The 22,291-nt window shown below is 41.2% G+C and overlaps 1 protein-coding gene across 1 annotated transcript in view; it reads right to left on the minus strand.

Moving 5' to 3' along the window:
- Positions 1–22,291, minus strand: part of LOC118383549 (trichohyalin) — a 43,638-nt gene that overhangs the window by 13,893 nt on the left and 7,454 nt on the right. The window contains exons 8-15 of the mRNA XM_052502087.1: positions 17,727–17,878; positions 6,157–6,229; positions 5,796–6,063; positions 4,919–5,045; positions 3,982–4,096; positions 2,708–3,044; positions 1,571–1,751; positions 1,020–1,225 (exon numbers count right to left, since the gene is read on the minus strand). Of these exons, the coding sequence (XP_052358047.1) occupies positions 1,020–1,225; positions 1,571–1,751; positions 2,708–3,044; positions 3,982–4,096; positions 4,919–5,045; positions 5,796–6,063; positions 6,157–6,229; positions 17,727–17,878 (1,459 nt within the window). The remainder of the gene's footprint in view (positions 1–1,019; positions 1,226–1,570; positions 1,752–2,707; positions 3,045–3,981; positions 4,097–4,918; positions 5,046–5,795; positions 6,064–6,156; positions 6,230–17,726; positions 17,879–22,291) is intronic.

Raw genomic sequence — 22,291 nt, forward strand, 5'->3', positions numbered from 1 at the left:
TTAATCCTGCCCCCCGTAGTCATTTATAATGCCCCCTGCATAGTTAATCCTACCCCCCGTAGTCATTTATAATGCCCCCTGCATAGTTAATCCTGCTGCCTAGGTAGTCATTTATAATGCCCCCTGCATAGTTAATCCTGCCGCCTAGGTAGTCATTTATAATGCCCCCTTGCATAGTTAATCCTGCCGCCTAGGTAGTCATTTATAATGCCCCCTTGCATAGTTAATCCTACCGCCTAGGTAGTCATTTATAATGCCCCCTTGCATAGTTAATCCTGCCGCCTAGGTAGTCATTTATAATGCCCCCTTGCATAGTTAATCCTGCTGCCTAGGTAGTCATTTATAATGCCCCCTTGCATAGTTAATCCTGCTGCCTAGGTAGTCATTTATAATGCCCCCTGCATAGTTAATCCTGCCGCCGGGCCTTTGCCTAGGTAGTCATTTTGTTACACTCTTTTACAAAAAGATTGGTAGGAACAGCCTTGATGACATTCTCTTTCTCTGTGTCTCATTAATAGTGCCAGAAGTTTTCCCCGACCAGGTGACCAGGAAAAGCTATGCGTCCTAGACCAAGTGACCAGGAAAAGCCCTGGGTCCTCGACCAAGTGACCAGGAAAAGCCCTGGGTCCTCGACCAAGTGACCAGGAAAAGCCCTGGGTCCTCGACCAAGTGACCAGGAAAAGCCCTGGGTCCTCGACCAAGTGACCAGGAAAAGCCCTGGGTCCTCGACCAAGTGACCAGGAAAAGCCCTGGGTCCTCGACCAAGTGACCAGGAAAAGCCCTGGGTCCTCGACCAAGTGACCAGGAAAAGCCCTGAGTCCTCGACCAAGTGACCAGGAAAAGCCCTAGGTCCTCGACCAAGTGACCAGGAAAAGCTCTGAGAAATTATTATCCTATCCACTAGAGGGCGGTGCTGAGCCCCATCACATATTTCAGAGGTAATTCATATCATAGCCACTAGAAGGCGGTGCTGAGGCCCCATCCCAGCCCATATCAGGGAGTTAGAATAGACAGTCTACCTGAGTTCCTCGGCTCTCTGATTCTGCTCCTCTTCCAGCTCCAGCCTCATGCACTCCTCTCTTTCCTCCCGCTCCTGCTGCCTCCTCCTCTCCTCCTCTCTCTCCTTCCTCTTCCTCTCCACCTCTAGTCGGCGACGCTCTGCCTTCTCAGCCAACACATTCTTCTGTTGCTCCATATGGGCTGCGGCCTCTCCTCTGTTCTTGTCCTTATTACCCACAGATCATGTATAATGTAGTGAATTCAAGGGTAGCACCGACCAGGACTCAAAACCGGGTCCCTGCACCCATCAGTCCAACAACTTAACCGTTACGCCCAGAGGTCTGGACCTCTGTGCGAAGTAGCTAGGTGTTGTACTGAGGTCACTACTATATAAAAATAACATTGGGTAAAAACAATGTTGAGAATGTGTTTGTCCGAAGTGATGTCATATTCCCTACATAGTGCACTACTTCTGACTAGAGTCATTTTACTAGGGGCCCTAGTCAATAGTGGTGCACTATATAGTGAATAAGGGGCCATTTCCAATGCAGACGATGTCCTCCATACTCACAGTACTGATGCTGGCGTCAGATATGACCAGATTTAAAGGTTGTGTTTCTGCTGTCATGACAACCGAGCAGGGTGACAGTTGCTCATGAGAGGACCGTCGTTGTCCGCACGGTAAAACCTCGTCCTCACAGGAGTTAGATCTGTGTGAACTCTGACCTGACTGCCCATTGGATGAGGAGCTCCTGAAGACAAAAGTGAATTCAGCAACTCTTGGAAGACAGTGGAGGTGTTTACAGAGCTGTGATTGGATAAAACCAACCCACCTGTTTACAGAGCTATGATTGGATAAAACCAACCCACCTGTTTACAGAGCTATGATTGGATAAAACCAACCCACCTGTTTACAGAGCTATGATTGGATAAAACCAACCCACCTGTTTACAGAGCTATGATTGGATAAAACCAACCCACCTGTTTACAGAGCTATGATTGGATAAAAAACCAACCCATCTGTTTATAGAGCTATGATTGGATAAAACCAACCCACCTGTTTATCTAGAGCTATGATTGGATAAAACCAACCCACCTGTTTACAGAGCTGTGATTGGATAAAACCAACCCATCTGTTTATAGAGCTGTGATTGAATAAAACCAACCCACCTGTTTATAGAGCTATGATTGGATAAAACCAACCCATCTGTTTATAGAGCTATGATTGGATAAAACCAACCCACCTGTTTACAGTGCTGTGATTGGATAAAACCAACCCACCTGTTTATAGAGCTATGATTGGATAAAACCAACCCACCTGTTTATAGAGCTGTGATTGGATAAAACCAAACCTGTTTACAACCCACCCACCTGTTTACAGAGCTGTTTACCTGTTTATAGAGCTATGATTGGATAAAACCAACCCATCTGTTTTAGCAGATTGCTGTTTATAGATTGATTAAAACCAACCCACCTGTTTTAGAGCTATGAGCTGTGATTGGATAAAACCAACCCACCTGTTTATAGAGCTACCTGTTTGATTGGATAAAACCAACCCACCTGTTTACAGTGCTATGATTGGATAAAACCAACCCACCTGTTTACAGTGCTGTGATTGGATAAAACCAACCCACCTGTTTACAGTGCTGTGATTGGATAAAACCAACCCACCTGTTTACAGAGCTGTGATTGGATAAAACCAACCCACCTGTTTACAGAGCTGTGATGGGATCTCGGGGATTGGACGAGGTCACTATGTTCCTCTTCATGTGCGTTTAGTGCAGCACTATCGTCTTCGGTGTCCTTCACATCTCCATCAGGACTCAGAGCAGATGGAGACGTCTCAGATAAGCCTTTAGTCTCTTTGGTCTTCTTCGTCCTCTCCACGTCCAGGTGGCCTTTAGTCTCTTTGGTCTTCTTCGTCCTCTCCACGTCCACGTGGCCTTTAGTCTCTTTGGTCTTCTTCGTCCTCTCCACGTCCAAGTGGCCTTTAGTCTCTTTGGTCTTCTTCGTCCTCTCCACGTCCACGTGGCCTTTAGGTTTTCCTATAAGACAGGGAGGGAATCAGTGGAGATGGGTCTCAAACACCATGGGTCCCAAATGGCTCCCTATTCCCTATATAGTGCACTAATTTAGACCAGGGCCCTAAGGCACCCTATTCCCTATATAGTGCACTACACTAGACCAGGGCCCTAAGGCACCCTATTCCCTATATAGTGCACTACAGTAGACCAGGGCCCTAAGGCACCCTATTCCCTATATAGTGCACTACACTAGACCAGGGCCCTAAGGCACCCTATTCCCTATATAGTGCACTAATTTAGACCAGGGCCCTAAGGCACCCTATTCCCTATATAGTGCACTAATTTAGACCAAGGCCCTAAGGCACCCTATTCCCTATATAGTGCACTACACTAGACCAGGGCCCTAAGGCACCCTATTCCCTATATAGTGCACTAATTTAGACCAGGGCCCTAAGGCACCCTATTCCCTATATAGTGCACTAATTTAGACCAGGGCCCTAAGGCACCCTATTCCCTATATAGTGCACTAATTTAGACCAGGGCCCTAAGGCACCCTATTCCCTATATAGTGCACTAATTTAGACCAGGGCCCTAAGGCACCCTATTCCCTATATAGTGCACTAATTTAGACCAGGGCCCTAAGGCACCCTATTCCCTATATAGTGCACTACAGTAGACCAGGGCCCTAAGGCACCCTATTCCCTATATAGTGCACTAATTTAGACCAAGGCCCTAAGGCACCCTATTCCCTATATAGTGCACTACACTAGACCAGGGCCCTAAGGCACCCTATTCCCTATATAGTGCACTAATTTAGACCAAGGCCCTAAGGCACCCTATTCCCTATATAGTGCACTACACTAGACCAGGGCCTATAGGGAATAGGGTGTTTGGGATGTAATTCATATCAGATATCAGCTCCATTCAACAAGTCATCCTGACAGAGACAGATACTCACCGACAATAAACTCAGCTTGATCTTTGACCCGGTCCTTTTTCTTCTTCCTCAAGACCTTCCCCGCCTCCTTGGAGAGGACTTCCTGCTCCTGCCCTTCATTCACTTTTCTCTTTTTCTGGAAAACAGGAATGACAGCAATGAAGCTCATCTCATATGTATATACTGTATTCTATACTATCCTACTGTATCTTAGTCTATACATTACTCATCTCATATGTATATACTGTATTCTATACTATTCTACTGTATCTTAGTCTATACATTACTCATCTCATATGTATATACTGTATTCTATACTATTCTACTGTATCTTAGTCTATACATTACTCATCTCATATGTATATACTGTATTCTATACTATTCTACTGTATCTTAGTCTATACATTACTCATCTCATATGTATATACTGTATTCTATACTATTCTACTGTATCTTAGTCTATACATTACTCATCTCATATGTATATACTGTATTCTATACTATTCTACTGTATCTTAGTCTATGCATTACTCATCTCATATGTATATACTGTATTCTATACTATTCTACTGTATCTTAGTCTATACATTACTCATCTCATATGTATATACTGTATTCTATACTATCCTACTGTATCTTGGTCCATATATTTATATTTATATATTCTTATTCCATTCCTTTACTTAGATTTGTGTGTATTGGGTAGTTGTTGTGTAATTGTTAGATACTACTTGTTAGATATGACTTGTTAGATATTATTGCGATATTATCGGAACTAGATGCATTTCACTTGTATATAATCTTCTAAACAAGTATGTTTATTTATCAAACCTTTACTTAACTAGGCAAGTCAGTTCAAGAATAAATTCTTATTTACGTGTGTGTGTGACCAATGAAATTAGATTGTAACACCTTGACGCACCATTTTCTGTACAGTAGGAGAGTCCTGGGATCCCACCTCTTTATTCAATGTGTCCTTCTCTCTGCTGGCTTGTTCCCCTGTTTCCTGTGTCTGTCCCTCTGCCTGCTGTGGATTCTGCTCATCTACTGTCACGTTTGTTTTCTTAGAATGGCCTCCTCTCCTGCTAAAAAGAGAGAAGAAGCAGGATAAAAGGTAATGATCGATAAACATGGAGATACTCGAGGCAGGCACTGATGAGAAGGGAGAGGAGGGAGAGACAGAGGGGAGAGGAGGGAGAGAAAGAGGGAGAGACAGAGGGAGGGAGAGATGGGGTGGACAGGGGAGAGGGTCTGAGGGAGGGAGGGAGAGAGAGACATAGGGAGGGAGAGATGGGGTGGACAGGGGAGAGGAGGGAGAGAGAAGGAGAGACAGAGGGAGGGAGAGATGGGGTGGACAGGGGAGAGACAGAGGGAGAGAGAAGGAGAGACAGAGGGAGGGAGAGATGGGGTGGACAGGGGAGAGGAGGGAGAGACAGAGGGAGAGAGAAGGAGAGACAGAGGGAGGGAGAGATGGGGTGGACAGGGGAGAGACAGAGGGGGAGACAGAGGGAGAGAGAAGGAGAGACAGAGGGAGGGAGAGATGGGGTGGACAGGGGAGAGGGGCTGAGGGAGGGAGGGAGAGAGAAGGAGAAGAGAAGGGGAAGGAATGCAAACAGCAATTAGACAGGATATGAATGAGGACTAGAACTCTGTGGAGCTTTACACTGTGACCTATGACCTATAACTGCTACGCAGGACCCTGTCAACCTGCAGCCCAGATAGTAGATCTGAGATAGAATGGACAGGACCCGATTAAGGTCTGTCCCAAATGGCTCAACAGCAGTACACTATGTAGGGCGTAGGATGCTATGTGGGATACAGTCTCTTTCACTCACCCACTGGGTGTAAGGGGTCCCTCTGAGTGTTTGGGACTTCTGTTCTGAGAGAAGGCCCATTCTGTGGAGTGGCCTGTGGGGATGGGCTGTGAAGGTTTGTGGGGGTTGATGTTTTGGGTCTCTTCTTCTTCTGTGGTAGGTAAGGAGGATACCCCACTCCTCTGTGGACCTGGCTTTTCCCGATCCTGGCTCCTCTTCCTTGTTGTAGACTTCTCCTCAGCTTCCTCCCTCCTCGCCTCCTTCCCTTCCTCCTGTCTTGGTATCTCCACTGGTGCAACAAGCAGAGTGTGTATAGTTGAGGTCCTTGCAGATCCAGATACTGACCTAGCAGAAGGCTAACAGCTGCTGGGGCTTTCTTTACCTGTCCTGCTGTTGTAGCTGACAGCAGCCATGTGTTTATCGCTTCCTCCAGGTCTCTGAGTGTCTGGGTGCAGCTGGCCAGGGGAGGGACACACCACAGGGTCAGATGAGACGACATCAGCCATTTATCAGATCAGACTAAGTGTATTAGATCAGACTAAGTGCATTAGACCAGACTAAGTGCATTAGACCAGACTAAGTGCATTAGACCAGACTAAGTGTATTAGACCAGACTAAGTGCATTAGACCAGACTAAGTGCATTAGACCAGACTAAGTGCATTAGACCAGACTAAGTGTATTAGACCAGACTAAGTGCATTAGACCAGACTAAGTGCATTAGACCAGACTAAGTGTATTAGACCAGTGTATTAGACCAGACTAAGTGCATTAGACCAGACTAAGTGTATTAGACCAGACTAAGTGTATTAGACCAGACTAAGTGCATTAGACCAGACTAAGTGTATTAGATCAGACTAAGTGCATTAGGCCAGACTAAGTGCATTAGACCAGACTAAGTGCATTAGACCAGACTAAGTGTATTAGACCAGACTAAGTGTATTAGACCAGACTAAGTGTATTAGACCAGTGTATCAGATCAGACTAAGTGTATTAGAGCAGACTAAGTGTATTAGACCAGTGTATTAGATCAGACTAAGTGTATTAGATCAGACTACGTGTATTAGACCAGACTAAGTGTATTAGACCAGTGTATTAGATCAGACTAAGTGTATTAGATCAGACTAAGTGCATTAGACCAGACTAAGTGTATTAGACCAGACTAAGTGTATTAGACCAGACTAAGTGTATTAGACCAGACTAAGTGTATTAGATCAGACTAAGTGTATTAGACCAGACTAAGTGTATCAGATCAGACTAAGTGTATTAGATCAGACTAAGTGTATTAGACCAGACTAAGTGTATTAGATCAGACTAAGTGTATTAGATCAGACTAAGTGCATTAGACCAGACTAAGTGTATTAGACCAGACTAAGTGTATTAGACCAGTGTATCAGATCAGACTAAGTGTATTAGACCAGTGTATTAGATCAGACTAAGTGTATTAGATCAGACTAAGTGTGTTAGATCAGACTAAGTGCATTAGACCAGACTAAGTGTATTAGACCAGACTAAGTGTATTAGACCAGACTAAGTGCATTAGACCAGACTAAGTGCATTAGACCAGACTAAGTGCATTAGACCAGACTAAGTGTATTAGACCAGACTAAGTGCATTAGACCAGACTAAGTGCATTAGACCAGACTACGTGTATTAGACCAGTGTATTAGACCAGACTAAGTGTATTAGACCAGTGCATTAGACCAGACTAAGTGCATTAGACCAGACTAAGTGTATTAGACCAGCCTAAGTGTATTAGACCAGACTAAGTGTATCAGATAAGACTAAGTGTATTATATCAGGCTAAGTGTATTAGACCAGTGTATTAGATCAGACTAAGTGTATTAGATCAGACTAAGTGCATTAGGCCAGACTAAGTGTATTAGACCAGACTAAGTGTATTAGACCAGTGTATTAGATCAGACTAAGTGTATTAGACCAGTGTATTAGATCAGACTAAGTGTATTAGACCAGACTAAGTGTATTAGACCAGACTAAGTGTATTAGACCAGACTAAGTGTATTAGTGTACCAGACTAAGTGTATTAGATCAGACTAAGTGTATTAGACCAGACTAAGTGTATCAGATCAGACTAAGTGTATTATATCAGGCTAAGTGTATTAGACCAGTGTATTAGATCAGACTAAGTGTATTAGATCAGACTAAGTGCATTAGGCCAGACTAAGTGTATTAGACCAGACTAAGTGTATTAGACCAGTGTAGATCAGACTCAGACTAAGTGTATTAGACCAGTGTATTAGATCAGACTAAGTGTATTAGACCAGATTGAGTGTATTAGACCAGACTAAGTGTATTAGACCAGACTAAGTGTATTAGACCAGACTAAGTGTATTAGATCAGACTAAGTGTATTAGACCAGACTAAGTGTATCAGATCAGACTAAGTGTATTATATCAGGCTAAGTGTATTAGACCAGTGTATTAGATCAGACTAAGTGTATTAGATCAGACTAAGTGCATTAGGCCAGACTAAGTGTATTAGACCAGACTCAGTGTATTAGACCAGTGTATAGATCAGACTCAGTGTATTAGACCAGTGTATTATACCAGACTAAGTGTATTAGATCAGTTTATTAGATCAGTGTATTATACCAGACTAAGTGTATTATATCAGACTCAGTGTATTAGATCAGACTCAGTGTATTAGATCAGACTCAGTGTATTAGATCAGACTCAGTGTATTAGATCAGACTCAGTGTATTAGACCAGTGTATTAGATCAGACTAAGTGTATTAGATCAGACTAAGTGTATTAGACCAGACTAAGTGTATTAGATCAGACTAAGTGTATTAGATCAGACTAAGTGCATTAGGCCAGACTAAGTGTATTAGACCAGTGTATTACATCAGACTAAGTGTATTAGATCAGACTAAGTATATTAGATCAGTGTATTAGACCAGACTAAGTGTATTAGATCAGACTAAGTGCATTAGGCCAGACTAAGTGTATTAGATCAGACTAAGTGTATTAGACCAGACTAAGTATATTAGATCAGTGTATTAGACCAGACTAAGTGTATTAGATCAATGCTTTATATCAGACTAAGTGTATTAGATCAGTGTATTAGATCAGACTCAGTGTATTAGATCAGACTCAGTGTATTAGACCAGTGTATTAGATCAGACTAAGTGTATTAGATCAGTGTATTAGATCAGTGTATTAGATCAGACTCAGTGTATTAGATCAGACTCAGTGTATTAGATCAGTGTATTAGATCAGACTAAGTATATTAGATCCGTGTATTAGACCAGACTAAGTGTATTAGATCAGACTAAGTGCATTAGGCCAGACTAAGTGTATTAGATCAGACTAAGTGTATTAGACCAGACTAAGTATATTAGATCAGACTAAGTACATTAGGCCAGACCAGTGTATTAGATCAGACTAAGTGTAAGTGTATTAGACCAGACTAAGTGTATTAGACCAGACTAAGTGCATTAGACCAGACTAAGTGTATTAGATGAGTGTATTAGATCAAACTAAGTGTATTAGATCAGTATATTAGATCATATTAAGTGTATTGTATCAGTGTATTATATCAGACTAAGTGTATTAGATCAGACTAAGTGTATTATATCAGACTAAGTGTATTAGACCAGTGTAATAGATCGAAGTGTATTAGATCAGTGTATTAGATCAGACTAAGTGTATTAGGTCAGTGTATTAGATCAGATCAGTGTATTATATCAGACTAAGTGTATTAGATCAGACTCAGTGTATTAGACCAGACAGTGTATCAGATCAGACTAAGTGTATTATATCAGACTAAGTGTATTAGACCAGTGTATTAGATCAGACTAAGTGCATTAGACCAGACTAAGTGTATTAGACCAGACTAAGTGTATTAGACCAGTGTATCAGATCAGACTAAGTGTATTAGACCAGTGTATTAGATCAGACTAAGTGTATTAGATCAGACTAAGTGTGTTAGATGAGACTAAGTGCATTAGGACAGACTAAGTGTATTAGACCAGACTAGGTGTATTAGATCAGACTAAGTGTATTAGACCAGTGTATTAGATCAGACTAAGTGTATTAGATCAGACTAAGTGTATTAGACCAGACTAAGTGTATTAGATCAGACTAAGTGCATTAGGCCAGACTAAGTGTATTAGACCAGTGTATTAGATCAGACTAAGTGCATTAGATCAGACTAAGTGTATTAGATCAGACTAAGTACATTAGATCAGTGTATTAGACCAGACTAAGTGTATTAGATCAGACTAAGTGCATTAGGCCAGACTAAGTGTATATCTCAGTTGGTAGAGCATGGCAGCTTGTACGCCAGGGTAGTAGGTCAGTGACTCAGTGTATTCGATCCCCAGTGGACCACCCATTACGTAGAATGTATGCACACATGACTGTAAGTGTATTGGATAAAAGCGTCTGCTAAATGTATTATACCAGCATATAGTTTATTTATTAGATCTAAGTGTATTAGACCAGACTAAGTGTATTAGATCAGACTAAGTGCATTAGGCCAGACTAAGTGTATTAGATCAGACTAAGTGTATTAGACCAGACTAAGTATATTAGATCAGTGTATTAGACCAGACTAAGTGTATTAGATCAATGCTTTATATCAGACTAAGTATATTAGATCAGTGTATTAGATCAAACTAAGTGTATTAGATCAGTATATTAGATCATATTAAGTGTATTAGATCAGTGTATTATATCAGACTAAGTGTATTAGGTCAGTGTATTAGATCAGCGTATTATACCAGACTAAGTGTATTAGATCAGAATCAGTGTATTAGATCAGTGTATTAGATCAGTGTATTATACCAGACTAAGTGTATTATATCAGACTCAGTGTATTAGATCAGACTCAGTGTATTAGATCAGACTCAGTGTATTAGATCAGTGTATTAGATCAGACTAAGTGTATTAGACCAGTGTATTAGATCAGACTAAGTGTATTAGATCAATGCATTATATCAGACAGTGTAAGTATATTAGATCAGTGTATTGTATCAGACTAAGTGTATTAGACCAGTGTATTAGATCAGACTGAGTGTATTAGACCAGACTAAGTGTATTAGATCAGTGTATTAGACCATACTAAGTGTATTAGACCAGACTAAGTGTATTAGATCAGTGTATTAGACCAGACTAAGTGTATTAGACCAGTGTATTAGATCAGACTAAGTGTATTAGACCAGACTAAGTGTATTAGATCAGTGTATTATACCAGACTAAGTGTATTATACCAGACTAAGTGTATTAGATCAGTGTATTATACCAGACTAAGTGTATTATATCAGACTCAGTGTATTAGATCAGTGTATTATACCAGACTAAGTGTATTAGATCAGTGTATTATACCAGACTAAGTGTATTATATCAGACTCAGTGTATTAGATCAGTGTATTATACCAGACTAAGTGTATTATATCAGACTAAGTGTATCAGACTAGATCAGTGTATTAGACCAGTGTAATAGATCAGATCAGAAGTGTATTAGATCAGTGTATTAGATCAGACTAAGTGCATTAGGTCAGTGTATTAGATCAGACTAAGTGTATTAGACCAGACTCAGTGTATTAGATCAGTGTATTAGACCAGACTAAGTGTATTAGACCAGACTAACTGTATTAGATCAGTGTATTAGACCAGACTAAGTGTATTAGACCAGTGTATTAGATCAGACTAAGTGTATTATACCAGACTAAGTGTATTATACCAGACTAAGTGTATTAGATCAGTGTATTATACCAGACTAAGTGTATTATATCAGACTCTGTGTATTAGATCAGTGTATTAGATCAGTGTATTATATCAGACTAAGTGTATTAGGTCAGTGTATTAGATCAGTGTATTATACCAGACTAAGTGTATTATATCAGACTCAGTGTATTAGATCAGACTCAGTGTATTAGATCAGTGTATTATACCAGACTAAGTGTATTATATCAGACTCAGTGTATTAGATCAGACTCAGTGTATTAGATCAGTGTATTATATCAGACTCAGTGTATTAGATCAGACTCAGTGTATTAGACCAGTGTATTATACCAGACTAAGTGTATTAGATCAGTGTATTAGATCAGACTCAGTGTATTAGATCAGACTCAGTGTATTAGACCAGTGTATTATACCAGACTAAGTGTATTAGATCAGTGTATTAGATCAGACTCAGTGTATTAGACCAGTGTATTAGATCAGACTCAGTGTATTAGACCAGTGTATTATACCAGACTAAGTGTATTAGATCAGTGTATTATATCAGACTCAGTGTATTAGATCAGACTAGGTGTATTAGATCAGTGTATTAGATCAGTGTATTATATCAGACTCAGTGTATTAGATCAGACTCAGTGTTTTAGACCAGTGTATTATATCAGACTCAGTGTATTAGATCAGTGTATTATACCAGACTAAGTGTATTAGATCAGAATCAGTGTATTAGATCAGTGTATTAGATCAGTGTATTATACCAGACTAAGTGTATTATATCAGACTCAGTGTATTAGATCAGACTCAGTGTATTAGATCAGACTCAGTGTATTAGACCAGTGTATTAGATCAGACTAAGTGTATTAGATCAGTGTATTAGATCAGTGTATTATATCAGACTCAGTGTATTAGATCAGACTCAGTGTATTAGATCAGTGTATTAGATCAGACTAAGTGTATTAGATCAGTGTATTAGATCAGACTCAGTGTATTAGATCAGTGTATTAGATCAGTGTATTATATCAGACTCAGTGTATTAGATCAGACTCAGTGTATTAGACCAGTGTATTATACCAGACTAAGTGTATTAGATCAGTGTATTAGATCAGACTCAGTGTATTAGACCAGTGTATTAGATCAGACTCAGTGTATTAGACCAGTGTATTATACCAGACTAAGTGTATTAGATCAGTGTATTATACCAGACTAAGTGTATTAGATCAGTGTATTATACCAGACTAAGTGTATTAGACCAGTGTATTAGATCAGTGTATTAGACCAGACTAAGTGTATTATATCAGACTCAGTGTATTAGATCAGACTCAGTGTATTAGACCAGTGTATTATACCAGACTAAGTGTATTAGATCAGTGTATTAGATCAGACTCAGTGTATTAGACCAGTGTATTAGATCAGACTCAGTGTATTAGACCAGTGTATTATACCAGACTAAGTGTATTAGATCAGTGTATTATTAGACTCAGTGTATTAGATCAGACTAAGTGTATTAGATCAGTGTATTAGATCAGTGTATTATATCAGACTCAGTGTATTAGATCAGACTCAGTGTATTAGATCAGTGTATTATACCAGACTAAGTGTATTAGATCAGTGTATTATACCAGACTAAGTGTATTAGATCAGTGTATTAGATCAGTGTATTATACCAGACTAAGTGTATTAGATCAGTGTATTATACCAGACTAAGTGTATTAGATCAGTGTATTAGATCAGTGTATTATACCAGACTAAGTGTATTAGATCAGACTCAGTGTATTAGACCAGTGTATTAGATCAGACTCAGTGTATTAGACCAGTGTATTATACCAGACTAAGTGTATTAGATCAGTGTATTATACCAGACTAAGTGTATTAGATCAGACTAGTGTGTATTAGATCAGTGTATTAGATCAGTGTATTATATCAGACTCAGTGTATTAGATCAGACTCAGTGTATTAGACCAGTGTATTATACCAGACTAAGTGTATTAGATCAGTGTATTCGATCAGACTCAGTGTATTAGACCAGTGTATTAGATCAGACTAAGTGTATTAGATCAGTGTATTAGATCAGTGTATTATATCAGACTCAGTGTATTAGATCAGACTCAGTGTATTAGATCAGTGTATTAGATCAGTGTATTATATCAGACTCAGTGTATTAGATCAGACTCAGTGTATTAGACCAGTGTATTATACCAGACTAAGTGTATTAGATCAGTGTATTAGATCAGTGTATTATACCAGACTAAGTGTATTATATCAGACTCAGTGTATTAGATCAGACTCAGTGTATTAGATCAGTGTATTAGATCAGTGTATTATATCAGACTCAGTGTATTAGATCAGACTCAGTGTATTAGACCAGTGTATTATACCAGACTAAGTGTATTAGATCAGTGTATTAGATCAGACTAAGTGTATTAGATCAATGCTTTATATCAGACTAAGTATATTAGACCAGTGTATTATACCAGACTAAGTGTATTAGATCAGTGTATTATATCAGACTAAGTGTATTAGATCAGTGTATTATACCAGACTAAGTGTATTAGACCAGTGTATTAGATCAGTGTATTATACCAGACTAAGTGTATTATATCAGACTAAGTGTAAGACCAGTGTAATAGATCAGACGAAGTGTATTAGATCATTGTATTAGATCAGACTAAGTGTATTAGGTCAGTGTATTAGATCAGTGTATTATATCAGACTAAGTGGATTAGATCAGTGTATTGTATCAGACTAAGTGTATTAGACCAGTGTATTAGATCAGACTAAGTGTATTAGACCAGACTAAGTGTATTAGATCAGTGTATTAGACCAGACTAAGTGTATTAGACCAGACTAAGTGTATTAGATCAGTGTATTAGACCAGACTAAGTGTATTAGATCAGTGTATTAGATCAGACTAAGTGTATTAGATCAGTGTATTATACCAGACTAAGTGTATTAGATCAGTGTATTAGATCAGTGTATTATACCAGACTAAGTGTATTAGATCAGACTCAGTGTATTAGATCAGTGTATTAGATCAGTGTATTATACCAGACTAAGTGTATTAGATCAGTGTATTATACCAGACTAAGTGTATTATATCAGACTCAGTGTATTAGATCAGACTCAGTGTATTAGACCAGTGTATTAGATCAGACTAAGTGTATTATATCAGACTCAGTGTATTAGATCAGACTCAGTGTATTAGATCAGTGTATTATATCAGACTCAGTGTATTAGATCAGACTCAGTGTATTAGACCAGTGTATTATACCAGACTAAGTGTATTAGATCAGTGTATTATACCAGACTAAGTGTATTAGATCAGTGTATTATACCAGACTAAGTGTATTAGACCAGTGTATTAGATCAGTGTATTAGACCAGACTAAGTGTATTATATCAGACTCAGTATATTAGATCAGACTCAGTGTATTAGATCAGTGTATTAGATCAGTGTATTATATCAGACTCAGTGTATTAGATCAGACTCAGTGTATTAGACCAGTGTATTATACCAGACTAAGTGTATTAGATCAGTGTATTAGATCAGACTCAGTGTATTAGACCAGTGTATTAGATCAGACTCAGTGTATTAGACCAGTGTATTATACCAGACTAAGTGTATTAGATCAGTGTATTATATCAGACTCAGTGTATTAGATCAGACTAAGTGTATTAGATCAGTGTATTAGATCAGTGTATTATACCAGACTCAGTGTATTATATCAGACTCAGTGTATTAGATCAGTGTATTAGATCAGTGTATTATATCAGACTCAGTGTATTAGATCAGACTCAGTGTATTAGATCAGTGTATTAGATCAGACTAAGTGTATTATATCAGTGTATTAGATCAGTGTATTAGATCAGACTCAGTGTATTAGATCAGACTCAGTGTATTAGATCAGTGTATTAGATCAGACTAAGTGTATTAGATCAGTGTATTAGATCAGTGTATTATATCAGACTCAGTGTATTAGATCAGACTCAGTGTATTAGATCAGTGTATTAGATCAGACTAAGTGTATTAGATCAGTGTATTAGATCAGTGTATTATACCAGACTAAGTGTATTAGACCAGTGTATTATATCCCTATAAATGTAAATATCAGACTCAGTGTATTAGATCAGACTCAGTGTATTAGACCAGTTTAGACCACTGTGCTCATCAACTCATCCCTGACTGCTGGCTAGACGTCCCTTCCGTCTTCATTATCAGACTAAGCGTATTAGAGTTGCACCCCTTCTGTAAAAAACATACACTCGATCCCTATTCAGATCAACTACAGACCAGTGTATCCCTTCTTTCAGACTAAGTGTTTCTCTCCAAAACTCTTGTATTAGACGTGCCGTCCTTGGCCAGCTCTCCAGATCTCTCTCAGAATGACCTTATTGATCCAAATCAGTCAGGTTTCAAGACTAGTCATTCAACCAGACTGCTCTTCTCTGTATTAGCTCCGCACTGTAAAGCTAACTCTCTCTCCTCTGCTCTCATCCTTCTAGACCTATCGGCTGCCTTCGATACTGTGAACCATCAGATCCTCCTCTCCACCCTCTCCGAGTTGGGCATCTCCGGCAGCGGCCCACGTGTATTGCGTCCTACCAGACAGGTCGCTCCTACCAGGTGGCGTGGCGAGAATCTGTCTCCTCACCAGCGCTCTCACCACTGGTGTCCCCCAGGAGCTCTGTTTAGGCCCTCTCCTATTCTCAGTGTATTAGCTATACACCAAGTCACTTGGCTCTGTCATAACCTCATGGTCTCTCCTATATTGCTATGCAGACGACACACAATTAATCTTCTCCTTTCCCCCTTCTGACGACCAGGTGTCGCATCTCTGCATGTCTGGCAGACATATCAGTGTGGATGACGGATCACCACCTCAAGCTGAACCTCAGCAAGACGGAGCTGCTCTTCCTCCCGGGGAAGGACTGCCCGTTCCATGATCTCAGCCATCACGGTTATGTGTCCTCCTCCCAGAGCGCTAAGAACCAGTGGCGTGATCCTGGACAACACCCAGTGTTCTCAACTAACATCAGGCGGTGGCCCGTTCCTGTATTCATGCTCTACAACATCCGACTAAGTGTATTATATCGACCCTGCCTCACACAGGATTAGCAGCGCAGGTCCTAATCCAGGTACTTGTCATCTCCCGTCTGGATTACTGCAATTCGCTGTTGGCTGGGCTCCCTGCCTGTGCCATTAAACCCCTACAACTCATCCAGAACAGTCTGGTGTTCAACCTTCCCAAGTTCTCTCACGTCACCCCGACTCCACTGGCTTCCAGTTGATCAGCTCGCATCCGCTACAAGACCATGGTGCTTGCCTACGGAGCTGTGATTAACGGCACCTCAGTACCTCCAGGCTCTGATCAGGCCCTACACCCAAACAAGTGGCACTGTGTTCATCCACCTCTGGCCAGCTCGCCTCCCTACCACTGAGGAAGTACAGTTGTAGCCCAGTCAAAACTGTTCGCTGCTCTGGCCTCCCAATGGTGGAACAAACGCCCTCATTAGACGCCAGGACAGCGGAGTCAATCACCACCTTCCAGAGACACCTGAGATCCCCACCTCTTTAAGGAATACCTAGGATAGGATAAAGTAATCCTTCTCACCCCCCTTAAAAGTGATTTAGATGCACTATTGTAAAGTGGCTGTTCCACTGGATGTCATAAGGTGAATGCACCACTTTGTAATCAGCTCTGGATAAGAGCGTCTGCTAAATTAATTAAATGTTAAATGTAAATGTTTATTAGATCAGACTCAGTGTATTAGATCAGTGTATTAGATCAGACTAAGTGTATTAGATCAGTGTATTATATCAGACTCAGTGTATTAGATCAGACTCAGTGTATTAGATCAGTGTATTATACCAGACTAAGTGTATTAGATCAGTGTATTATACCAGACTAAGTGTATTAGATCAGTGTATTATACCAGACTAAGTTTATTAGATCAGTGTATTAGATCAGACTCAGTGTATTAGACCAGTGTATTAGATCAGACTCAGTGTATTAGACCAGTGTATTAGATCAGACTCAGTGTATTATTTATATTATTAATTTATTAAACCTTTACTTAACCAGGAAGGGCTCATTGAGATTTTAAATCTCTTTTTCAAGAGCGCCCTGGCCAAGATAGTCAGCACCAAGTCATTACAAAAAAATTACAGACAGACAACATGAAATACTACAAGTAATCTAGTAAAAACCATAGAATTCACAAAATGAAAAACAGCTAATTAAAAACATTGGATCACCTGTTTCCCTGTAGTTCTGTTCCTGGAAGGTTCAGGTCCCTGTCTGTGTCTCTGGCCACCAGACAGGGCAGTTTGTCCATCAGATCCTACCGTTTGGACTAATTCACATTGTTCCATGTTGGCTGGGGGTCCTTCGGGATTACTGGCTTCCCCTGGAACAAGAAGGAAAAGCCATCAGATATATAATTGATCAATTTTTATATAAGCTGAAGGGTACGTAATGACACCTAATCAAAACACTCACTACATACCCAGCCATCACCTGCATATTGAGATATGCTGATGGCTGGGTATGTCAATTTCAAACTGTAACTAACCACTTCCATGTAGAGAGAGTATAGCGTAAATCTGTCTTTAAATCTGCTCCATGAAGAAGTCTCTCTGAGACATTTGCATGGCGTGTTTCCTCTTGAGTAAGTCTCAACAGGTTCGAGTTAAACTCTTACATCTCCTTGTTATCTCGGTGAGTGTACCGGGCGCCGAAGAGGTTAGTTTGGCTTAGTCCTGTCAGCACCGGCCAAAAACAAAACCATCTGCTGGCTTCTCCTAAACGGTGTATCGTGATTGGGAGAGAGAATTCCTCTTTGAAATATATATCCCATGACACTCTGGCCCACTCACTTCCTTGACCTCCCTGTGACCCTAACTGATTCCTAACCCTTGACCCCTGACCCACAGAGCAGACCAATAACACACCACAACAACACCTATAGACAGTCAAACCATCAACCCACTACACTAAGGGCAGAGTCATTCAACCCACTACACTAAGGTCAGAGTCATTCAACCCACTACACTAAGGTCAGAGTCATCAACCCACTACACTAAGGTCAGAGTCATTCAACCCGCTACACTAAGGTCAGAGTCATTCAACCCACTACACTAAGGGCAGAGTCATTCAACCCACTATACTAAGGTCAGAGTCATTCAACCCACTACACTAAGGGCAGAGTCATTCAACCCACTACACTAAGGGCAGAGTCATTCAACCCACTACACTAAGGTCAGAGTCATTCAACCCACTACACTAAGGTCAGAGTCATTCAACCCACTACACTAAGGTCAGAGTCATTTAACCCACTACGCTAAGGGCAGAGTCATTCAACCCACTACACTAAGGGCAGAGTCATTCAACCCACTACACTAAGGTCAGAGTCATTCAACCCACTACACTAAGGGCAGAGTCATTCAACCCACTACACTAAGGTCAGAGTCATTCAACCCACTACACTAAGGGCAGAGTCATTCAACCCACTACACTACGATCAGAGTCATTCAACCCACTACACTAAGGTCAGAGTCATTCAACCCACTACACCAAGGGCAGAGTCATTCAACCCACTACACGATCAGAGTCATTCAACCCACTACACTAAGGGCAGAGTCATTCAACCCACTACACTAAGGGCAGAGACATTCAACCCACTACACTACAATCAGAGTCATTCATCCCACTACACTAAGGGCAGAGTCATTCAACCCACTACACTAAGGGCAGAGTCATTCAACCCACTACACTAAGGTCAGAGTCATTCAACCCACTACACTAAGGTCAGAGTCATTCAACCCACTACACTAAGGGCAGAGTCATTCAACCCACTACACTAAGGGCAGAGTCATTCAACCCACTACACTAAGGTCAGAGTCATTCAACCCACTACACTAAGGTCAGAGTCATTCAACCCACTACACTAAGGGCAGAGTCATTCAACCCACTACACTAAGGACAGAGTCATTCAACCCACTACACTACGGTCAGAGTCATTCAACCCACTACACTAAGGGCAGAGTCATTCAACCCACTACACTAAGGTCAGAGTCATTCAACCCACTACACTAAGGTCAGAGTCATTCAACCCACTACACTAAGGGCAGAGTCATTCAACCCACTACACTAAGGACAGAGTCATTCAACCCACTACACTACGGTCAGAGTCATTCAACCCACTACACTAAGGTCAGAGTCATTCAACCCACTACACTAAGGTCAGAGTCATTCAACCCACTACACTAAGGGCAGAGTCATTCAACCCACTACACTAAGGACAGAGTCATTCAACCCACTACACTAAGGGCAGAGTCATTCAACCCACTACACTAAGGTCAGAGTCATTCAACCCACTACACTAAGGGCAGAGTCATTCAACCCACTACACTAAGGTCAGAATCATTCAACCCACTACACTAAGGACAGAGTAATTTAACCCACTACACTAAGGTCAGAGTCATTCAACCCACTACACTAAGGGCAGAGTCATTCAACCCACTACACTAAGGGCAGAGTCATTCAACCCACTACACTAAGGTCAGAGTCATTCAATCCACTACACTAAGGGCTGAGTCATTCAACCCACTACACTAAGGTCAGAGTCATTCAACCCACTACACTAAGGTCAGAGTCATTCAACCCACTACACTAAGGTCAGAGTCATTCAACCCACTACACTAAGGGCAGAGTCATTCAACCCACTACACTAAGGTCAGAGTCATCAACCCACTACACTAAGGTCAGAGTCATTCAACCCACTACACTACGATCAGAGTCATTCAACCCACTACACTAAGGTCAGAGTCATTCAACCCACTACACTAAGGGCAGAGTCATTCAACCCACTACACTAAGGTCAGAGTCATTCAACCCACTACACTAAGGGCAGAGTCATTCAACCCACTACACTAAGGTCAGAGTCATTCAACCCACTACACTAAGGGCAGAGTCATTCAACCCACTACACTACGATCAGAGTCATTCAACCCACTACACTAAGGTCAGAGTCATTCAACCCACTACACTAAGGGCAGAGTCATTCAACCCACTACACTACGATCAGAGTCATTCAACCCACTACACTAAGGGCAGAGTCATTCAACCCACTACACTAAGGGCAGAGTCATTCAACCCACTACACTACAATCAGAGTCATTCATCCCACTACACTAAGGGCAGAGTCATTCAACCCACTACACTAAGGGCAGAGTCATTCAACCCACTACACTAAGGTCAGAGTCATTCAACCCACTACACTAAGGTCAGAGTCATTCAACCCACTACACTAAGGGCAGAGTCATTCAACCCACTACACTAAGGTCAGAGTCATTCAACCCACTACACTAAGGGCAGAGTCATTCAACCCACTACACTAAGGACAGAGTCATTCAACCCACTACACTACGGTCAGAGTCATTCAACCCACTACACTAAGGTCAGAATCATTCAACCCACTACACTAAGGACAGAGTAATTTAACCCACTACACTAAGGTCAGAGTCATTCAACCCACTACACTAAGGGCAGAGTCATTCAACCCACTACACTAAGGGCAGAGTCATTCAACCCACTACACTAAGGTCAGAGTCATTCAACCCACTACACTAAGGGCTGAGTCATTCAACCCACTACACTAAGGTCAGAGTCATTCAACCCACTACACTAAGGTCAGAGTCATTCAACCCACTACACTAAGGTCAGAGTCATTCAACCCACTACACTAAGGGCAGAGTCATTCAACCCACTACACTAAGGTCAGAGTCATCAACCCACTACACTAAGGTCAGAGTCATTCAACCCACTACACTACGATCAGAGTCATTCAACCCACTACACTAAGGTCAGAGTCATTCAACCCACTACACTAAGGGCAGAGTCATTCAACCCACTACACTAAGGTCAGAGTCATTCAACCCACTACACTAAGGGCAGAGTCATTCAACCCACTACACTAAGGTCAGAGTCATTCAACCCACTACACTAAGGGCAGAGTCATTCAACCCACTACACTACGATCAGAGTCATTCAACCCACTACACTAAGGTCAGAGTCATTCAACCCACTACACTAAGGGCAGAGTCATTCAACCCACTACACTACGATCAGAGTCATTCAACCCACTACACTAAGGGCAGAGTCATTCAACCCACTACACTAAGGGCAGAGTCATTCAACCCACTACACTACAATCAGAGTCATTCATCCCACTACACTAAGGGCAGAGTCATTCAACCCACTACACTAAGGGCAGAGTCATTCAACCCACTACACTAAGGTCAGAGTCATTCAACCCACTACACTAAGGTCAGAGTCATTCAACCCACTACACTAAGGGCAGAGTCATTCAACCCACTACACTAAGGTCAGAGTCATTCAACCCACTACACTAAGGGCAGAGTCATTCAACCCACTACACTAAGGACAGAGTCATTCAACCCACTACACTACGGTCAGAGTCATTCAACCCACTACACTAAGGTCAGAGTCATTCAACCCACTACACTAAGGTCAGAGTCATTCAACCCACTACACTAAGGGCAGAGTAATTCAACCCACTACACTAAGGTCAGAGTCATTCAACCCACTACACTAAGGGCAGAGTCATTCAACCCACTACACTAAGGTCAGAGTCATTCAACCCACTACACTAAGGTCAGAGTCATTCAACCCACTACACTAAGGTCAGAGTCATTCAACCCACTACACTAAGGGCAGAGTCATTCAACCCACTACACTAAGGTCAGAGTCATTCAACCCACTACACTAAGGTCAGAGTCATTCAACCCACTACACTAAG

Source organism: Oncorhynchus keta, unplaced genomic scaffold (assembly GCF_023373465.1).
Source record: "Oncorhynchus keta strain PuntledgeMale-10-30-2019 unplaced genomic scaffold, Oket_V2 Un_contig_1509_pilon_pilon, whole genome shotgun sequence".
Taxonomy (NCBI): Eukaryota; Metazoa; Chordata; class Actinopteri; order Salmoniformes; family Salmonidae; genus Oncorhynchus; species Oncorhynchus keta.